The 17502-nt window shown below is 32.2% G+C and overlaps 1 protein-coding gene across 1 annotated transcript; it reads right to left on the reverse strand.

Moving 5' to 3' along the window:
- Positions 1 to 6861: 6861 nt before the first annotated feature.
- Positions 6862 to 9595, reverse strand: LOC149144563 (uncharacterized). Its single transcript, XM_089452190.1, has 3 exons — positions 9001 to 9595; positions 8232 to 8350; positions 6862 to 7011 (listed from the first exon to the last, which is right to left on the reverse strand). Exons 1-3 carry the CDS (start codon positions 9593 to 9595, stop codon positions 6862 to 6864), a joined length of 864 nt encoding a protein of 287 aa, XP_089308316.1.
- Positions 9596 to 17502: the final 7907 nt, after the last annotated feature.

Below are 17502 nucleotides of genomic sequence, written 5' to 3' on the forward strand. Positions count from 1 at the left end.
GTCTGTGTTTATTACATGGTTAGGGTTGAAAAACATTATGATTTTATATATTTTATATGTGATATACTTTATTTATATCTATATCATATAGATATAGTTAAATTAATTTAAATATATTTTAACTTAAAATCTACTAAGTTCTAAATTTCTTTTTTTTTTAATTTAAAAAGAGGATTCATGCTATTTTATTTTTATATTTTATTTATTTATTAATTGTAACTTATTTTTATTTTTATTGTTATTGTTATGTAATTTGATTGAGTCAAAATGTACATAATATAACTTTACAACATCTCTTTCATACTAGGTTGGGTTTGTTGAGTAAAATAATTTAAAAATATCTTACAAAGAGTATTTAAAAAACAAAATTGAGTGGAGAGGAGCATTTTACAAGCCAATATGAGAGCAATGTGTCATTCCATCCATGCTCAACTCACAGTTGACACATGTTCCTTTTAACATAAAAATTAAATATTCTCTAATAAAAACACAAAAACAAAAACAAATATATACTTTTGGTTAGTTTTAATTAAGAGTAATCCTAACATCAATAATGGTTGAGTTGATATCACAATCCATATTCAAGGACTTGATAAAAATATTTTACTCTTACGCTTAGCCATAGATAAAATATTTCAAGATTCATATGAAACTGTAACACAATTTTATAAACTTTAGAAAAATAAAGTAATAAAAGTAAAAAATATTATTGTTCACTTTTAAGTGTGGGGAAGATGTATCATTCTTATACATTTTTAAAATATTTTAATACATGACTTAAATAAACTATTTCAATGTCTATGTTAATTGATTTAATTCAATTATATATTTAATGTCCAAATAAAATAAGTAATTGAAAGTAAAAAAATAATAAGAAGAAGTGGTAATTTATTATGAATATAAGATTAATATGCAATGTTTAAATTTTTTAATAATAAAAAAAAAATCAATATGAGTAATAAATAAAATATTTGAAGATATAAAATTAATTAATATCTATATATATTGGAAAATATATTAATAATAAAAAAGACATTTTAATGTTAAAAATGTGATCCATCAAATATATATATATATATATATATATATATATATATATAAACTAATTCAATTCAATAAATTAACTAACTATATGTGTGTTATATTTTAATGTCTATATTAACTAATTCAATTCAATATCAACTTTCTTTATATATATATTAAAAATGTTAATCATTATAAAATATTTCAATGTCCAAATCAAATAAGTATAAAAAATAATAAGAGGAAGTGATAATTTACTATGAATATAAGATTAATATGCCATATTTAAATTTTTTAATAATATTAATAATAAATCAATATGAGTAATAAATAAAATATTTGAATATATAAAATTAATTAATATTTATATGTATTGAAAAATATATTAATAATAAAAAAGACATTTTAATATTAAAAATGTGATGCATCAAATAAATATATATATAAACTAATTCAATTCAATATATTAACTAACTATATATGTGTGTTATATTTCAATGTCTATGTTAACTAATTCAATTCAATATCAACTTTACATATATATATTTTAAATGTTAATCATTATAAAATATTTTAATGTCCAAATCAAATAAGCAATTGAAAGTATAAAAAATAATAAGAAAAAGATGGTAATTCATTATGAATATGAGATTAATTTGTAATATTTAATTTTTTAAACAAAATAATCAATATTAGTGATAAATATAATATTTGAATATATAAAACTAAGTAATATTGAAATAAATTTAAAAATATATTAATAATTAAAAAACATTTTGATGTTAAAATGTGGCCCATAAATAAATTATTCTGATATTTATGTTACATAAAATATTTGAATATTTATATATATAAACCACTGATATATTTTTATTAAAAATAACTTTATACCTCAAGCAATTTAAACTTTCTTAACCTTTACTAAATTTATAGTTAAAATAAATCTATATTAATCATTAACTAAATTGATAAAATACGTTATTATAATTTTAATTACAATAAATGGATGGAAAAACTTACCATCATTTTAATTATAAAAACCATTTTAATATTAAATTCGCTTACCAACCTCAATACTATTATACACAAACTAACACTAGCTTTATATTAAGAGAAACTAAAATGGCAATCACAGAAGTTCGTTTCAACCATTTGATTCAACAGATAGTTTAAAAGAAAATCCACTTGGGATAGATTAATTTTTTGATCCGATGACTAGTTTCAAAGAAAATTCATTTGGAATAGATCATATAACCTGCTTCGAAATATAATTTTTTATTATAATATATTTCTCACCAGTAGATGTTACATTTTTTAATAGTTGAATGTCATATTTATTCTTAGTCAACAAAGGGATGGAGAATGGTCTTAATATTCATGCTTAATCAACAAAGTGATGGAGAATGGTCTTAATTGACCATTAACGATCAACTCTCCAAACTTGTAACTTTAGTCGGCAAATTAATTTGTTTCTTGATTATTATCCCTTAGAATGTGCCTGAAACTCATCTTTGAGATATCTTTTGATACCTTCTTACTCTAATTTAGGGTATCATCTAGAGTTATCTCTAAGGAAAGATCCTTTGACAGAATATCAAATTATTAAAAAGAATTCATCCAACATAGTGAGGAAAGACCTCAAATTCTTTTGCTAGAAGAATGCCTTAGAGTAAATCATAGCCTCCCCCTGATTATTTGTCATCTTCCCCAAGCCCCATGAGTACTCTAGAAATTTGATTTCTTAAAGAACATAAAGGAACCCTCCCCCTCTTGCTACCCTAGAAAATATTCAAAGATTATATAAAAATATTAGTACATGGCTTTGTTAATGGTATATTAATACTTAATACTATCAATAATATAATAATATATTACTTTTTATATATAAATTAGTTGGTTTGGTGATATAGCATCTTGCAGTTACTTAGATTGTTCTTCCATCGAACATTGAGGCTAGCCTCGACCTAGGCCCAATTTAACTTGGAAGAAGAAAAAAAAAGTGAAAATGTTTGATTCTATGATTATGCATTTTTGAGGTTGAGACAATGTGACATCAACACCTCTATACCATGTTTTAAGGATATATTTTTTTTAAAATGAGGTGTATTTACTATAATGTAATAGTCATATTGTATAAACATCAATAATAACATAATGACCTAACATAGCAATTAATTATCACAAGACAAAGTTATGATTATTCAATATGTATTCATATATGTCTTAAGTAGGCCTCATGGGTTAAGAACACATGTTTCCTCCTTTAATATCACATATTCAAATCCACAAAAAGTAAACTAAACAATCAAATTTTTACATAAAAATATCTGTTATTCCAAATAAAATAAATAAATAAATAATATTATAAATTATTTGATATATTATTAAATTCACCACACACCAAATTAATATATACGCTTCTTTGGTTTACAAGACCAAAAATACCCTTTTTCACACCAATTCTAATAACTTTTTTCGGGTCAATATTACAAAATGAAAAAAAAAAAAAAAAACTTCAAGCTCAAGGAAATAAGATTCGCACAATGATTAATCTATTTAAGGAATTTAAATGAGTAAGCACATAACCTAAGCGAAACTTTGGTCGAAATAAAATTTACTTCTTCATTTAAATATTTTAAAAGGATATTTTATTGGATTTAAAGAATTTCAATAAGTAAATTTAATAATAACTTACTTAAAAAATTTACCCAAATAAAATTTACTTATTCCTCTATTTTCACTTTCACCCTAATAAAATTTACTTATTCATCAAAATATTTTAAAAATATTTAAATTTTATTCTTATTAATATACAAAACCACCAATAATATATAAATTTTAATAAATAAATTAAAACAATTATTATTATTATATAATTTTAACTTTATAAAATATACATCTTTAAAATCTAAAACACCATACTTCTAACCAAAACTTGGATTGGTAATCCTCATAACCAAAAATAAATATCAATCTCAAACATTTTAACGTTTCATGCCCATCAAAGACACTCAACTTTCAAGAGGGAGCTTAATATCAAATAATCTAATTATATTTTAGCATTTAATTATAAAATTTCTAAATCGAAGTCAAATAGATCTCTATAAATTTATTTAGTAATGAAAAAAAAAGTGTTCCAATAAATATGTCAGTCAATTCAATGATGTTTTAATCTAATTATTTTATATTCTAAAATTTATATTTTTAAATCAAATTTGTTTGAAATCTGATATAAATTTATTGAAATATAAATTTGATCCGTAAAATTTAAATGTTATTTTTTTAAATACTAAATTTATTTATATATTCAAAAATTAATTTTAAACCACAAAAATATAAAATCTGCCTTAAAATTATTTTATCAAATATAAAATATAAACAACTACCTACTTATATAAAACATAAACAACTACCTACCTTAACCTACGTTGATATGAATTTTATTCAAAGGAAAAGGCTATATATTTTTGTCACATAAACAACTACCTACCTTAACCTACGTTGATATGAATTTTATTCGAAGGAAAAGGCTATATATTTTTGTCCTTAAAATCTTTGGGTTGTTTATGGTTGACGTTCTTCCACTAACTACATCAAATATGCATACATTTACATAAATGCCTGCATTGGTTATGGTTGAAAAACATTATGATTTTATATAATTTACATATAGTAAAATTAATTTATATTTATTTTAATTTTAAATCTATTAAATATAAAGAAACATCAAATATTTTTCCAATTTAAAAAAGTGGGGTTGTTCATGGTTGACGTTCTTCCACTAACTACATCAAATATGCAGACTGCATTGGTTATGGTTGAAAAACATTATGATTTTATATAATTTACATGTGATACATAGGTATAGTAAAATTAATTTATATTTATTTTAATTTTAAATCTGTTAAATATAAAGAAACATCAAATATTTTTTCAATTTAAAAAAAGTTGCAGGTTATTTTATGTAATTTGACTAAAATGTTTTAATTAATAATTATTATTAATATTTTATTTTTATATTTTATTTATTTTTTAATTGTAATTTTTTATTTTTTTATTGTTATGTAAAATTGACTAAGTCAAAACGTTTACATAACATAAATTTATAACATATCTTCCATATTGGTTTGAGTTTGTCAATAAAAAGAAAAATAAAAATATCTTACAAAGAGTATTGAACAAAAATTGAGGGCAATGTGTGATTCCATCTATACAGTTATAATAAAAAACAAAAATGAATACCTTTAGTTAGTTTAATTAAAAATAATTGAAACAATAAAAAACAAAAATGAATATATACATTTGGTTAGTTTAATTAAAAGCAATTGAAACATGGTTGGGTTGATATAACAACCCATATTAAAGGAGTTGGTAAAACTAGCAATTGCCCTAAAAAGTGCAAAGAGAGGCCGATAGATTTTTTAAATTGGAAAAATGGTATAAAAATTGGAAAATTGGTCTAAGGATGAGGATAATATTTGTAGATATGTATGTCATATACCATATGTATTGGCAAATTTAAATTTTATATTTCCATCCGAGATTGCTTTTCAATGCTTTGGTACACTAATTATAATTATATTTCCCGGTGGCATTACCATATTTTCCAAAAGCAATTCAATGCCTGTGCTCAGGATATTTAAAAACCATTCTATTCCTTCTCAAATAAACAGAACAACTGTTCAGTTTGCATGGAAAAAACACTTGAATGACCAGGTGTGAGTCACATACACTTCCGGCCAATTGGATAAAACAATTGTTTAATTGGCATACAAGAAAAATAATAAGAGGAACAAATTAGCCACTGCAACTAACTACTGCAAGAACACCAAATTAAAGAAGAAAAATGATGAAGTAAAGAAATGTTAGTGCCGGATAATTGCAAGAAAGAATCTCAAATCTGTTTAAGCTTAGTCTCCAGCATTTCAAGTTGGCAAAGTACTCATGTATATCCATCCATAAATGCATGCCTCCTGAGGAGGAAGGTACAAGTGAAACATCTGAACCTTCGTTGAGTAAAGGTAACCCCTCATTGTAATCATTTCCAGACTAGTATACCCATACAAACAAGGTTTCTGCAAAGATGAAGCATCAACATAGACCCTTCTATTTAACAAAAAGGGGTTTACTGCTTAGTCAGGAGCACCCTTAAATAGGCAAGACTGTTGAGACTTAAATCCCAAAAATAGCATAATACTTATATTTTTCTAAAGACTAATGTAGAATTTTTGCAACCACAAACTAGTTTAGTCACTGACATCAGTTCATACCTTGCACAAGGTTCAATCAAAAAAAGGATGGCAGAGACACTCATACAGAGACAAATAAGGATGATTTTCTAGCACCCTTATAGCCTTGACATAAATAATTCATTAGCTAATAAGATGCCACAAGTTGATGCATCAACTTGCTTATGGTGACTTCACCTTAAACAAAATATTTATGAGTATGCAAGCAAGCACACTGGGTTATCTGACTAAAGCATATGCATCAACAGTTCTAAATTGTCACCATAAACAAAATATTTATGAGTATGCAAGCAAGCACACTGGGTTATCCGACTAAAGCATATGCATCAACATTTCTAAATTTCTTCTTCTGGGATAGCACCAATCAGAAAAAACTTTTGCACTTACATAGCGATACAACTGTTTTGTTTTGGAAAGAAGTGAGTTCGTGGGTAGCCACCTGCTCCAAGGGGGGGACATGAAATCTAAATACTAAATATGCAGCAACAAATGTACTCAATTGTGTGGAAACTTTGTAGTTTGCCTACTTAAACCAACTCGGCCAAAACCAGAAGCTTGCAGCTTACAGTGAACAGCTTACAGTGGCTCTTCACTGGTAAAGATGGTCAAGATAGATGAACTCTTGGGAGGGTAGAATATATGACTGACATTGCAGCCTACAAGCAGTTCGTTCAGCTGCCAACGAAAATGCTAAAAGATGTATTTGTGCTTTAAGAGATTTCAGCGTCTCAAAATGTGACTGTGATCAATAAACGATCTTGAATACCAAAATCAGCATTAAGTATTAATAAGCAAATGTCTTGACTTACCCAGACATGCTTCAATTAACCATTGATCATTTATCCTAACACGTTAACCAGGCAGCACGTTTTTCTTGTTAGTTGCTATATTGGGAATGACAAATAGACCATTTCAAAATGTTTTGATCATATGAATAGCTGGTTTCATTGTATATTTATAGTCATCAGTGCACCTATTTATAATCGTTGTTCTTCCAACAAAAAAACTCTAATTTCAAAACAAGAAAAGTCAAGCAACGAAGGCTCAAAAAAGAAAGAAAAGGCATACAAAATGAAGTTACCATGTAAAAGTATTATTTATAGTATGTAGATATAGCAATTGGTTGTCTTCAACATCCACTATAAATGTATTGTACTAGGAGAAAAGTTATTGTGGAGCCTCAGACAGACAATCTGTTCAAAAGAACCGCTGTCAATGATTCCATTGCAATTTGCATTTTCAAAGTTCATAAAAAACTTAAGAAGATAAGGCATAAAGCAAGCAAATACTATGCTCTTGTGCAAGAAAAGGAAAATATGTAGCTTAAGCATGTGCAAGAAAAGAAAAATATAGTCCCAATCTAACCACTGGAGTGTATTTTCTCACTGCCTTAGCTTAAGCATGTTTAAGGTCACAATACACACATGCATGCAAGCAGAAGGAGTTGAACCGGACAACTGCACAAGAGAATTTTTTCTATTAAGACGTCACATTCAACATGAATGCATGCAAAGTTGCAAACACCAACCATAGAAGGTAAGCTTGATCTGTGCTACTGAACACAATAAAGTTTTATAATTTTGAAATATATAGAAGGCATAAAGGCTGGAGTTCATTTGAGCATCTGCTTGAGTTAGATCTGTTGATGAAGACTTCAACTTACTTTGCATGCAAACACCTAACAAAGAAGTTGAACTGAATCCTTTCAGTTAATCACCATATGCCAGGCATTTTTTTGGAGAGTAAAAGGCATGCAAATAGAGCTTGTCACTCAGACATCATGGCAGCCTCATCAAGCTCTTTTGAATAGGGTATGTACTGGAAATGTACAAGGCAGTTTGGAGTATATAGTTATAAGTGATACCAAGCCAACAGCCACTGGTTTTGAGATGAATGGGTATAATAAAGGATACAATAAACACAAAAAGTGAAGATCAAACACTCAGCAAACCTGCACACTGTAACTTTTGTCATCTCAACATTTAAACGTTGCCCACCAACGTCCATATTGTTCAATGACAAAGCACCCTGGGTTTCTTCTGGCTTGGAATACTCTACATAAAGCAATTCTTTTGAATCTGTTAGCATGAAGTCAATGAGAGTTCCATAGTAACTCTGCAAGCTAAAAGTTGAATATATAGTGGATTTTCTGGATACAAAGTCGCGGCCTCAGAACTAATCTGGCTGAAGCATCTCTCTGGTTTGGTGAATCTTGGCCAAAATATTGTCTAGGACAAAGCTCTTCATAGACCTCATAGAAATTTCCGGTGCGAACCTCCTGACACAGAGAACAGACACTGCAGAAAAGCCACTGCACTAAATCTGTCACATTAGGCTGACCACAACACCAGCGATTCCCAGGTAGGCCAAACCTCTTCCGCATTTGGATCCTCCAATACCCACCATAAAGAAGCCCAAAAGCGCAAAGAATTAGCCCAGTGATAGCAAGAGCTTACTGAATATCCTCATTATGAATATTCATGGCAGAAAGGGTGAAGATGCAAAAAGGGGCCATGCAAAACAAAATGAAGGTCACTGTGTATATACATGTTCCTGAATCCTAGTCTTTCCATGTTCCACCCAAAAACAGAGAACCCACAAGATGTTGAAAAAACTACAACAGGATGATCACTGCTGCAGTCAAATAGACCTCCCTGCCATTCCGGTTTAGGTTCCATTCTTTTACTATCTCTTAGAAGAAAAGAGAATTTCTTTTCAAGTAGCATACATGTAGATTCACCATTTACAGGGTTATCACCTATCTGAGTCAGATCTGCTTGAGCCTCCAAATCAGTTTCAGCTTCGTAATCCTTTCTGAGAGGACTGAGGATTAGATATAGAGCAGCTGCAACAGCAGCAACTATTGAAACGCCTTCGCTCAAATCCACAGCAATAGCCGGACGCTCTAATCTCTTATAAACCCAATTGAGACAAGAGACCGCATACTGTCCAAAAATTGTCAGTTGCAGAAGTAGCACTACTACCATAATGTGCGCGCTTTCATGAAGTTTGTAACTTTCATTTTTGCAGTAGACCTTTCTAAGCTTGACAATGTCCTCTGGTTTCCATCTAATGAGAAGTGAAAGATGATAAAAAAGCTTTGGGTGTTCGTAAAGGCACAACAGGGTAAAGAGAGCATTTATAATTTGATTGTTGACCTCGTACCAGACATCCCTCTGTTTCTTTGTAGGTAGGGCCCTATTCAGAAGGCCAACCATAAGAAAAAATAGAATAGCTCCTGAAACTGCCACGGCAATCCCCCATATCAACAGCGTCAAATTCTTCGGATTTAGCAGCCATTCTTTCCCTGCCTTCAAAACCATCCATCTGATTTCGCGGTTCTCGGAAATGAAACGTTTTGCATCACAGCTGGAGCACAGCGCATTATCCAGCAATAAATTCTATACCTAATTCAAACTGACTCTTCTCGAAGTCCGGCGGTGCGCACATATGTCAAATGGAAGCTCTCTCTATGTACAGATGCTCGCTGAATGTGGAAGACACGTGTCAATCACAGGGACAAAAAGACGACGAAAGTCTCTTTCAAAGGAAGGCCTATCGGCCTAAATATGCCACTCTTACTCTTAGCCATAAGTAAAATATTGCAATATCCATATGAAACTGTAACACAATTTTATATCAACTTTAGAAAAGAAAAGAAAAGAAAAAATTATATTTCACTTTTGAGTGTGGGGAAAATGTATCATTCTTATACTTTTAAAATATTTTTAGCCTTTTATAATTTCTATTTTAACTGATTTAATTCAATTATATATATATATATATTATTTTTTAAGTTAACCATTAAAAAATATTTCAATGTACAAATAAAATAAGTAATTGAAAGTAAAAAAAATAATAAGGGGAGATGGTAATTTATTATGAAAATGAAATTAATATGCAATATTTTTTTTTATTAATTATAAAAATATTCAATAGAAATGATAAATAAATATTTGAATATATAACATTAAATAATATGTGTATTTAAAAATATATTAATAATAAAAAAGACATTTAATATTAAAAATATGGTCTAATGCCTTATAGTTAGATTATATATAAGGATGTTAACTAATTCAATTAAATATCAACTTACTATATATTTTTGAATGTTAACCATTATAAAATATTTCAATGTCCAAATAAAATAAGTAATTGAAAGTAAAAGAAATAATAAAGGGAGATGGTAATTTATTATGAAATTGAGACTAATATGCAATATTTATTTTTTAAAATATTAATAATAAAAAATAATATAAATGATAAATAAAATATTTGAATATATAAGACTAAGTAATATTGATGTATATTTAAAAATATATTAATAATAAAAAAGTAATTTAATGTTAAAAATGTGGCCCATAAATAAATTATTTTAATGTCTATATTACAAAAAAAAAATGAAAATATATATATATATTAAAATGAAATATATATATATATATATATTAAAATGAAATATATATATATATATATATATATTTTTGATATATTAAGGATTTTTTTTTTTTTTTTTTTTTACACTTCAAAAAATTTAATTTTTTTTTTTTTATATTTGCTAGATTTAGAATTAAAATAAATTTATACCAATTTTTAAATAAATTTTAAAAAAATACCTTATCATTATTTTAACTACAATAAATAAATACATAAATTGAAAAATTTATCGTCATTTTAATTATAAAAACCATTTTACTGTTAAATTAGCTTACCAACATCAATACTATCATACACAAACTAACACCACAGAACTTAAAATGGCAATCACAAATGTTCGTTTCAACAATTTGATTCAACAGATAGTTTAAAAAAAAATCCCCTTCTGATAATTTTTTTTTTTCATTCTCTGACTAGTTTCAAAGAAAATTCATTTGGAATAGATAAAAAAATTATTGGATGAGAATTGTTTGAAAATTCTTTAAGATTATTTTTGGGATAATATTTATATTAATTGTAAATTTGTGTTTAGATGATAATAATTTTTTCTTTTTGAGTTGAATTTTGTGTGAATCGAAGGACATTGGGAGCTTGGACTAGGCTTTGAAATAGGGGATGACAGAAGCGAGCTGGTAACCATGGAGGGACATGGAGGAGGGAGCTCCACTCCCTCCTACAGTAACGTGGTTTCAAACAAAGGCAGAGGGACGAGTCGGAACAAGCAAAAAAATACAAGAGAGAAAGAGACAAGAACCTTTGAGACCCAAGAGCCGGAAGGCAGCAAACCCCATGAGGAGGAAGGGACCCACAAGGAGATTCGAGACGAAAAGAAAGTAAGAGACAATGGTTAGAAGTTGGAGAGCGGGACTACAACGGGACCCTGCAGGCCCAAGTCTAATATTAAACCACAGGTGGTCCTAAACGATCCTGCTCTGTAGGAGCACAAAGATCACATGGCCACCTATGCAGTCATATGCAAGTTTATGGGTATTTGGCCCACGGAGAAAGCACTATACACTTGGATAAGAAACACCTGGAAACCAAAAGGAGAAATAAATATACATCTGGGATCCAAGGGTTTTTTTACGGTGGTTTTCACGAACCTGGAGGATAAAGACAGAATATTCGAAGGAGGACCTTACTTCTTTGCTGCTGCAGGCCTCTATATGCGACCCTGGATGATGAACTTTGTTCCGGAGCGAGAAACGTTCACATCGGTTCCGGTATGGATTAGATTATATTCCTTACCTTTAGATTACTGGCTGTCGGAATCCCTAAAAGCTATAGGTAATAAATTAGGACATTTTTTAAAGATATCAGAGGCGACTCTGTGAGGTAAATATACATCTTTCACCCGTATATGTGTAGAAATGGACTTATCGGGAGCACTCCCGGATGAAGTCATCCTGGAAGTATATGATGAGGAATGGGTACAGGCAGTCGACTATGAACACATCCCATTCAGATGCCGCAAATGTCATGAACATGGGCATCTCTTCAGAGAATGCCCATTCAACAAAAGAGAGGACAATCTGAAAAGCAACATTGGTAAAGACCCTAAAGGTTACACCAAAGTGACCAACAAGGGGAAAGGAGGAGGAAAAAAGCACCATAAGAAACCCAGTGAGAACAAGCTACCAAGTCACAACAGTTTTGAGATTTTAGAAGAGGAGGGGGAAGAAAATGGAAAGAGTAAGGAACAGGGGAACATTCCAACAGAGAGGGAAAGAGAGGACAACATGGACATCACACAGGTAGACAATGAAATGAAGGAGGACCCACTAAACACTACAGGATGTGGAGGAGACCAGGACATGACCCCAAGCGAAGGAGGAACGGAGGACCAAGACCTACAGGAGATTCTTGATAGGGAGAACCTTGAACTAGAACAGTTCCTAGAACAGGGAACCAACAAAGGGATTGACTCTCTGCCACAAGAGAAGTTTGATAGAGTGCAACAACTTTACATCAGAAGGTCCCAAACAAAGGCTGTGAGAGTCAAATGGAACTACGATAGCCAGGAGAATAAAGGGGTCAAACAAATGGAGACTACACCAGAATACTCCACCAAAAACCCAGGTAAGAAAAGAGGAAGAAGGAGATAGAATGAGCTCCTATCAGAATGTGGGAAACTCCTAATTAATTCAGGTAAGATGAAAGATCTTACCAGTTACTCTTTCACAAACACTTCATTATGAAGCTCACAACCTGGAACATTAGGGGGCTAGGCAGCAAAAGAAAGCAAAGAAATCTCAGTAATAGAATAAAAGAAGAAAAACCAGACATGGTGTTCATACAGGAAACCAAATGCTCAATAGAAAAGATCAGGGAACTTCACTGCAAATGGCTCAATAATTATGAGTACCTCGAGGTCAAAGCAAACAACACAGCGGGGGGAATTCTTACCCTATGGAATCCGCAGAAATTTGAGATCATTGATGCAGAAGCATCCAAAAATCACCTTTCAATGGTAATACAACCTTTGGGGGACAAAGAGTGCTACTTGATCACTAATATCTATGGTCCTCAACTGCTAGAAGACAAACTAAAACTCCTCACCTCTCTGGAGGAGCTAAGAGAGAGACACTCACTTATACCCTGGATTTTGGGGGGAGACTTCAATATGATCAGATCCCTATCAGAGAAAAAAGGGGGAAGCAGAAGGCTGGGACAAGACTCACTTACATTTCAGAACTTCTTAGACACCATGAGACTGGTGAGTATGGAAACATTAAATGGCACCTTCACATGGAATAACAGGAGAGGGGGTACTGCCCAAGTTGCCTCGAAATTAGACAGATTCATAATCTCAGAGGATCTCCTTCTCTCAGGTCACTCTATGACCGCCTGGATTCTTCCTTTCGGTGGCTCGGACCACTGGCCTGTCCAGTTGGAAGCTTCTTTTATTGGAACCCCAAGAAACAGACCTTTCAGGTTCGAAAATGCATGGCTCACTCACCCCAACTTCATCAATAATATTAGAAATTGGTGGGTGGAAGACATGCCCACCCAGGGCACAAAAATGTTCCTCTTACGTCAGAGACTCAAACATATCAAACAAAGGCTCAAATAATGGACCAGAAATGAGTTTGGCAACATTTTTTAAGCCAAGAGAGAAGTGGAAAGAAAATTACAAGAAACTAATCAAATTCTCATCAAGGAAGGATTCACAGAGGAAAGGAAGATACTGGCTGACTCTCTGTAGCAAGATTGGGAGAATAGATGTTAGCAGGAGGAAATATTTTGGAAACATAAATCTAGAGTAAAATGGATTAAAGAAGGGGAGAGGAATACCAAATTCTTCCACAAATCTACAATGAAACACAGGGCTCATAGTCGGATCACAAAACTACTATATCCGCAAGGGAAAGAGTTAAATACTCACAAGGAAATGGAATATGTTCTGGTCCAACATTTCAAAAGCATTGTAGAGGAAACCGTTGCAGACAAATCTCAATTCTTTAAGAGCTTCACAAAGAATATTCCAAAATTGGTGACCAGGGAAGATAACTATAATCTCAACAGGCCAGTAATGGAGGAAGAATTCAATGAAGTGCTCAAAGAGATGCACAATGGGAAAGCTCTAGGCCCGGATGGTTTCAATGTAGACTTCTTCAAAACATGTTGGGAAATAGTCAAATATGACATTCTTTATGTGGTGGAGGACTCGAGAAAATCAAGAAAAGTTCTTGGAGCAATTAATGAATCTTTCATAGCACTAATCCCTAAACAGGAAAAATCCATGACACTAGAAAGATTTAGACCCATAGCTTTATGCAATGTGGTGTACAAAATCATTTCCAAACTTATTGCTAACAGACTCAAACCTCTACTTCCATCGCTTGTGTCACAAGAACAGACCAAATATGTGGAAGGCAGACAAATTCTCAATAACATCATCCAAGCTCATGAAGTGGTTCATTCCCTCAAGACCAATAAGCAATCAGGTATGATAATACAACTGGACATAGCGAAAGCCTATGATAAACTAAGCTGGCACTATATAAAGGAAATCCTTAAAGCCTATGGCTTTGACTACAATTGGATCAAGTGGGTCATGGAACAGAAATGAGTTTGGCAACATTTTTGAAGCCAAGAGAGAAGTGGAAAGAAAATTACAAGAAACTAATCAAATTCTCATCAAGGAAGGATTCACAGAGGAAAGGAAGATACTGGCAAACTCTTTGTAGCAAGATTGGGACAATAGATGTCAACAGGAGGAAATCTTCTGGAAACATAAATCTAGAGTAAAATGGATTAAAGAAGGGGAGAGGAATACCAGATTCTTCCACAAATATACAATGAAACACAGGGCTCATAATAGGATCACAAAACTACTAGATCCGCAAGGGAAAGATTTAAATACTCACAAGGAAATGGAATCTGTTCTGGTCCAACATTTCAAAAGCATTGCAGAGGAAACCGTTGCAGACAAATCTCAATTCATTAAGAGCTTCACAAAGAATATTCCAAAATTGGTGACCAGGGAAGATAACTATAATCTCAACAGGCCAGTAATGGAGGAAGAGGTCAATGAAGTGATCAAAGAGATGCACAATGGGAAAGCTCTAGGCCCGGATGGTTTCAATGTAGACTTCTTCAAAACATGTTGGGAAATAGTCAAATATGACATTCTTGATGTGGTGGAGGACTCGAGAAAATCAAGAAAAGTTCTCAGAGTGATTAATGAATCTTTCATAGCACTAATCCCTAAACAGGAAAAAGCCATGACACTAGAAATATTTAGACCCATAGCTTTATGCAATGTGGTGTACAAAATCATTTCCAAAGTTATTGCTAACAGACTCAAACCTCTACTTCCATTGCTCGTGTCACAGGAACATACCAAATATGTGGAAGGCAGACAAATTCTCAATAACATCATCCAAGCTCATGAAGTGGTTCATTCCCTCAAGACCAATAAGCAAGCAGGTATGATAATACAATTGGACATAGCGAAAGCCTATGATAAACTAAGCTGGCACTATATAAAGGAAATCCTTAAAGCCTATGGCTTTGACTACAACTGGATCAAGTGGGTCATGGCCCTGGTAACCACAGCAAGTTGCTCCATCCTTCTCAACGGCTCACCTTCTAGAACCTTTAGGCCTTCAAGAGGCCTTAGGCAAGGCGATCCACTTTCCCCATTCCTCTTCATTCTCATGATGGAAGGATTAGGCAGAATGATCAAATCAGCCAAAGAGGAAGGCAGAATCAAGGGGCTAAAACTCACTCAGTATGGGGAAACATTGACTCATCAACAATTTGTGGATGACACTATGCTGCAAGGCACTCCCACTGTCAAGGAAGCCAAAGCCTTCAAACAAATCCTGCATGGTTTTGCAAAAGCTGCTGGCATGAAGGTAAGCCTCACAAAATCAAAAGTTTTCTTTTTCAATACGGATAGTTCCATCCAAAGACATCTCTCCAGAATTCTTGGTTTTCAAAGAGAGAATCTTCCCTCTAAATATTTGGGTATGCCTCTCACTGACAAACCTCTGAATAAGGAAGTATGGGAGTCAGTTACAAATAAGCTTAAGGACAAAGTCAACAACTGGACTAACAAATCTTTGAATTTAGCAGGAAGACTAGTTCTTACAAAGGTTGTCCTTCAAACCATTCCAGTTTTCATGTTCTCAGCCCTTCTAGTCCCTAAAGGAGTTTTACAGCAGATCAGGAACATTCAAAGAAACTTTCTTTGGGGTAAAGGGGAAGAGAAAAAGAAATGGGCCCTGGTGGCATGGGATAAGCTCTGCAAACCCAAAACCCATGGTGGTTTAGGTCTCCACGACCCGGATACCCTAAGCAAGGTCTTGGGGGCAAAACTTTGGTGGAGATGGCTAAAGGAAACCAATAATCCATGGACCAAGCTATGGAAACAAAAGTATGCAATGAACTGGCAGGAAAAGGACCACATCTAGATGTCAGGGCACATCAGGGGTTCTCATATTTGGAACAAGGCTTGGAAGAATAAAACCTTAGTTTAGAATCACAGTTTCTGGGAGATAAGAAATGGGAGTCTTGCTTGGTTCTGGGAGGACAACTGGAAGCAGGAACAAAATCTATGCATAGAAAGTCTAGAAATCATCAAAAATGACACCCTTAACAAAGGCCTAAAAAGGGTAAGTGACTTTTGGGATCAGTCAAGAGAGGAATGGAAATGGAGATTCTGGAAGGTACCAAATTACAGTGCAGAGACCCCTTTGAGAGCCCAAGCTAAAGTTCTTGAAGAGATCTTGGAAAAGAGACAAATTTTAACATCAACCTCAGATGATCTACTAAGATGGGGTAGAAATAATGAGGGCAACTTCAACCTCAAAGAAGCCAAAAGAATAATTACTAGATTTGACCATCCAAATCTTGACAAGACTTAGGAAAACCTTTGGAACAACCCTCATTGGATGAAAATCAAACTATTCATGTGGCTAGTTCATCATAAAAAGATTCTGACCTGGGAAAATCTTAGAAAAAGAGGTTTTGCAGGACCTTCTAAATGCCAATTATGTGGTCTACAGGAGGAGACCATGGATCACCTTCTCAACCATTGCGAGTTCACCTCCTCCATATGGAATTGGGTAGCCTCTATCTTCAACCAAACAGACAGAAAGGAAAATGACATTACTGTAACTTTGAAGAATTGGAGGAAAGACTTCTCGGATAATGAGATAGTCAATGCAGCCTGGACTCTGATCCCAAGTTTTTTGATATGGGATGTGTGGAAAGAATCCAACAACAGGATCTTCAAAAATAAATCAGGCTCAACTCAAGGAATCATGGCTCAGATTCTAAA

Source organism: Pinus tabuliformis, chromosome X, assembly GCF_031772625.1.
Source record: "Pinus tabuliformis cultivar Carrire ecotype Pingquan chromosome X, CPIR1, whole genome shotgun sequence".
In the NCBI taxonomy this organism is placed as follows: domain Eukaryota; kingdom Viridiplantae; phylum Streptophyta; class Pinopsida; order Pinales; family Pinaceae; genus Pinus; species Pinus tabuliformis.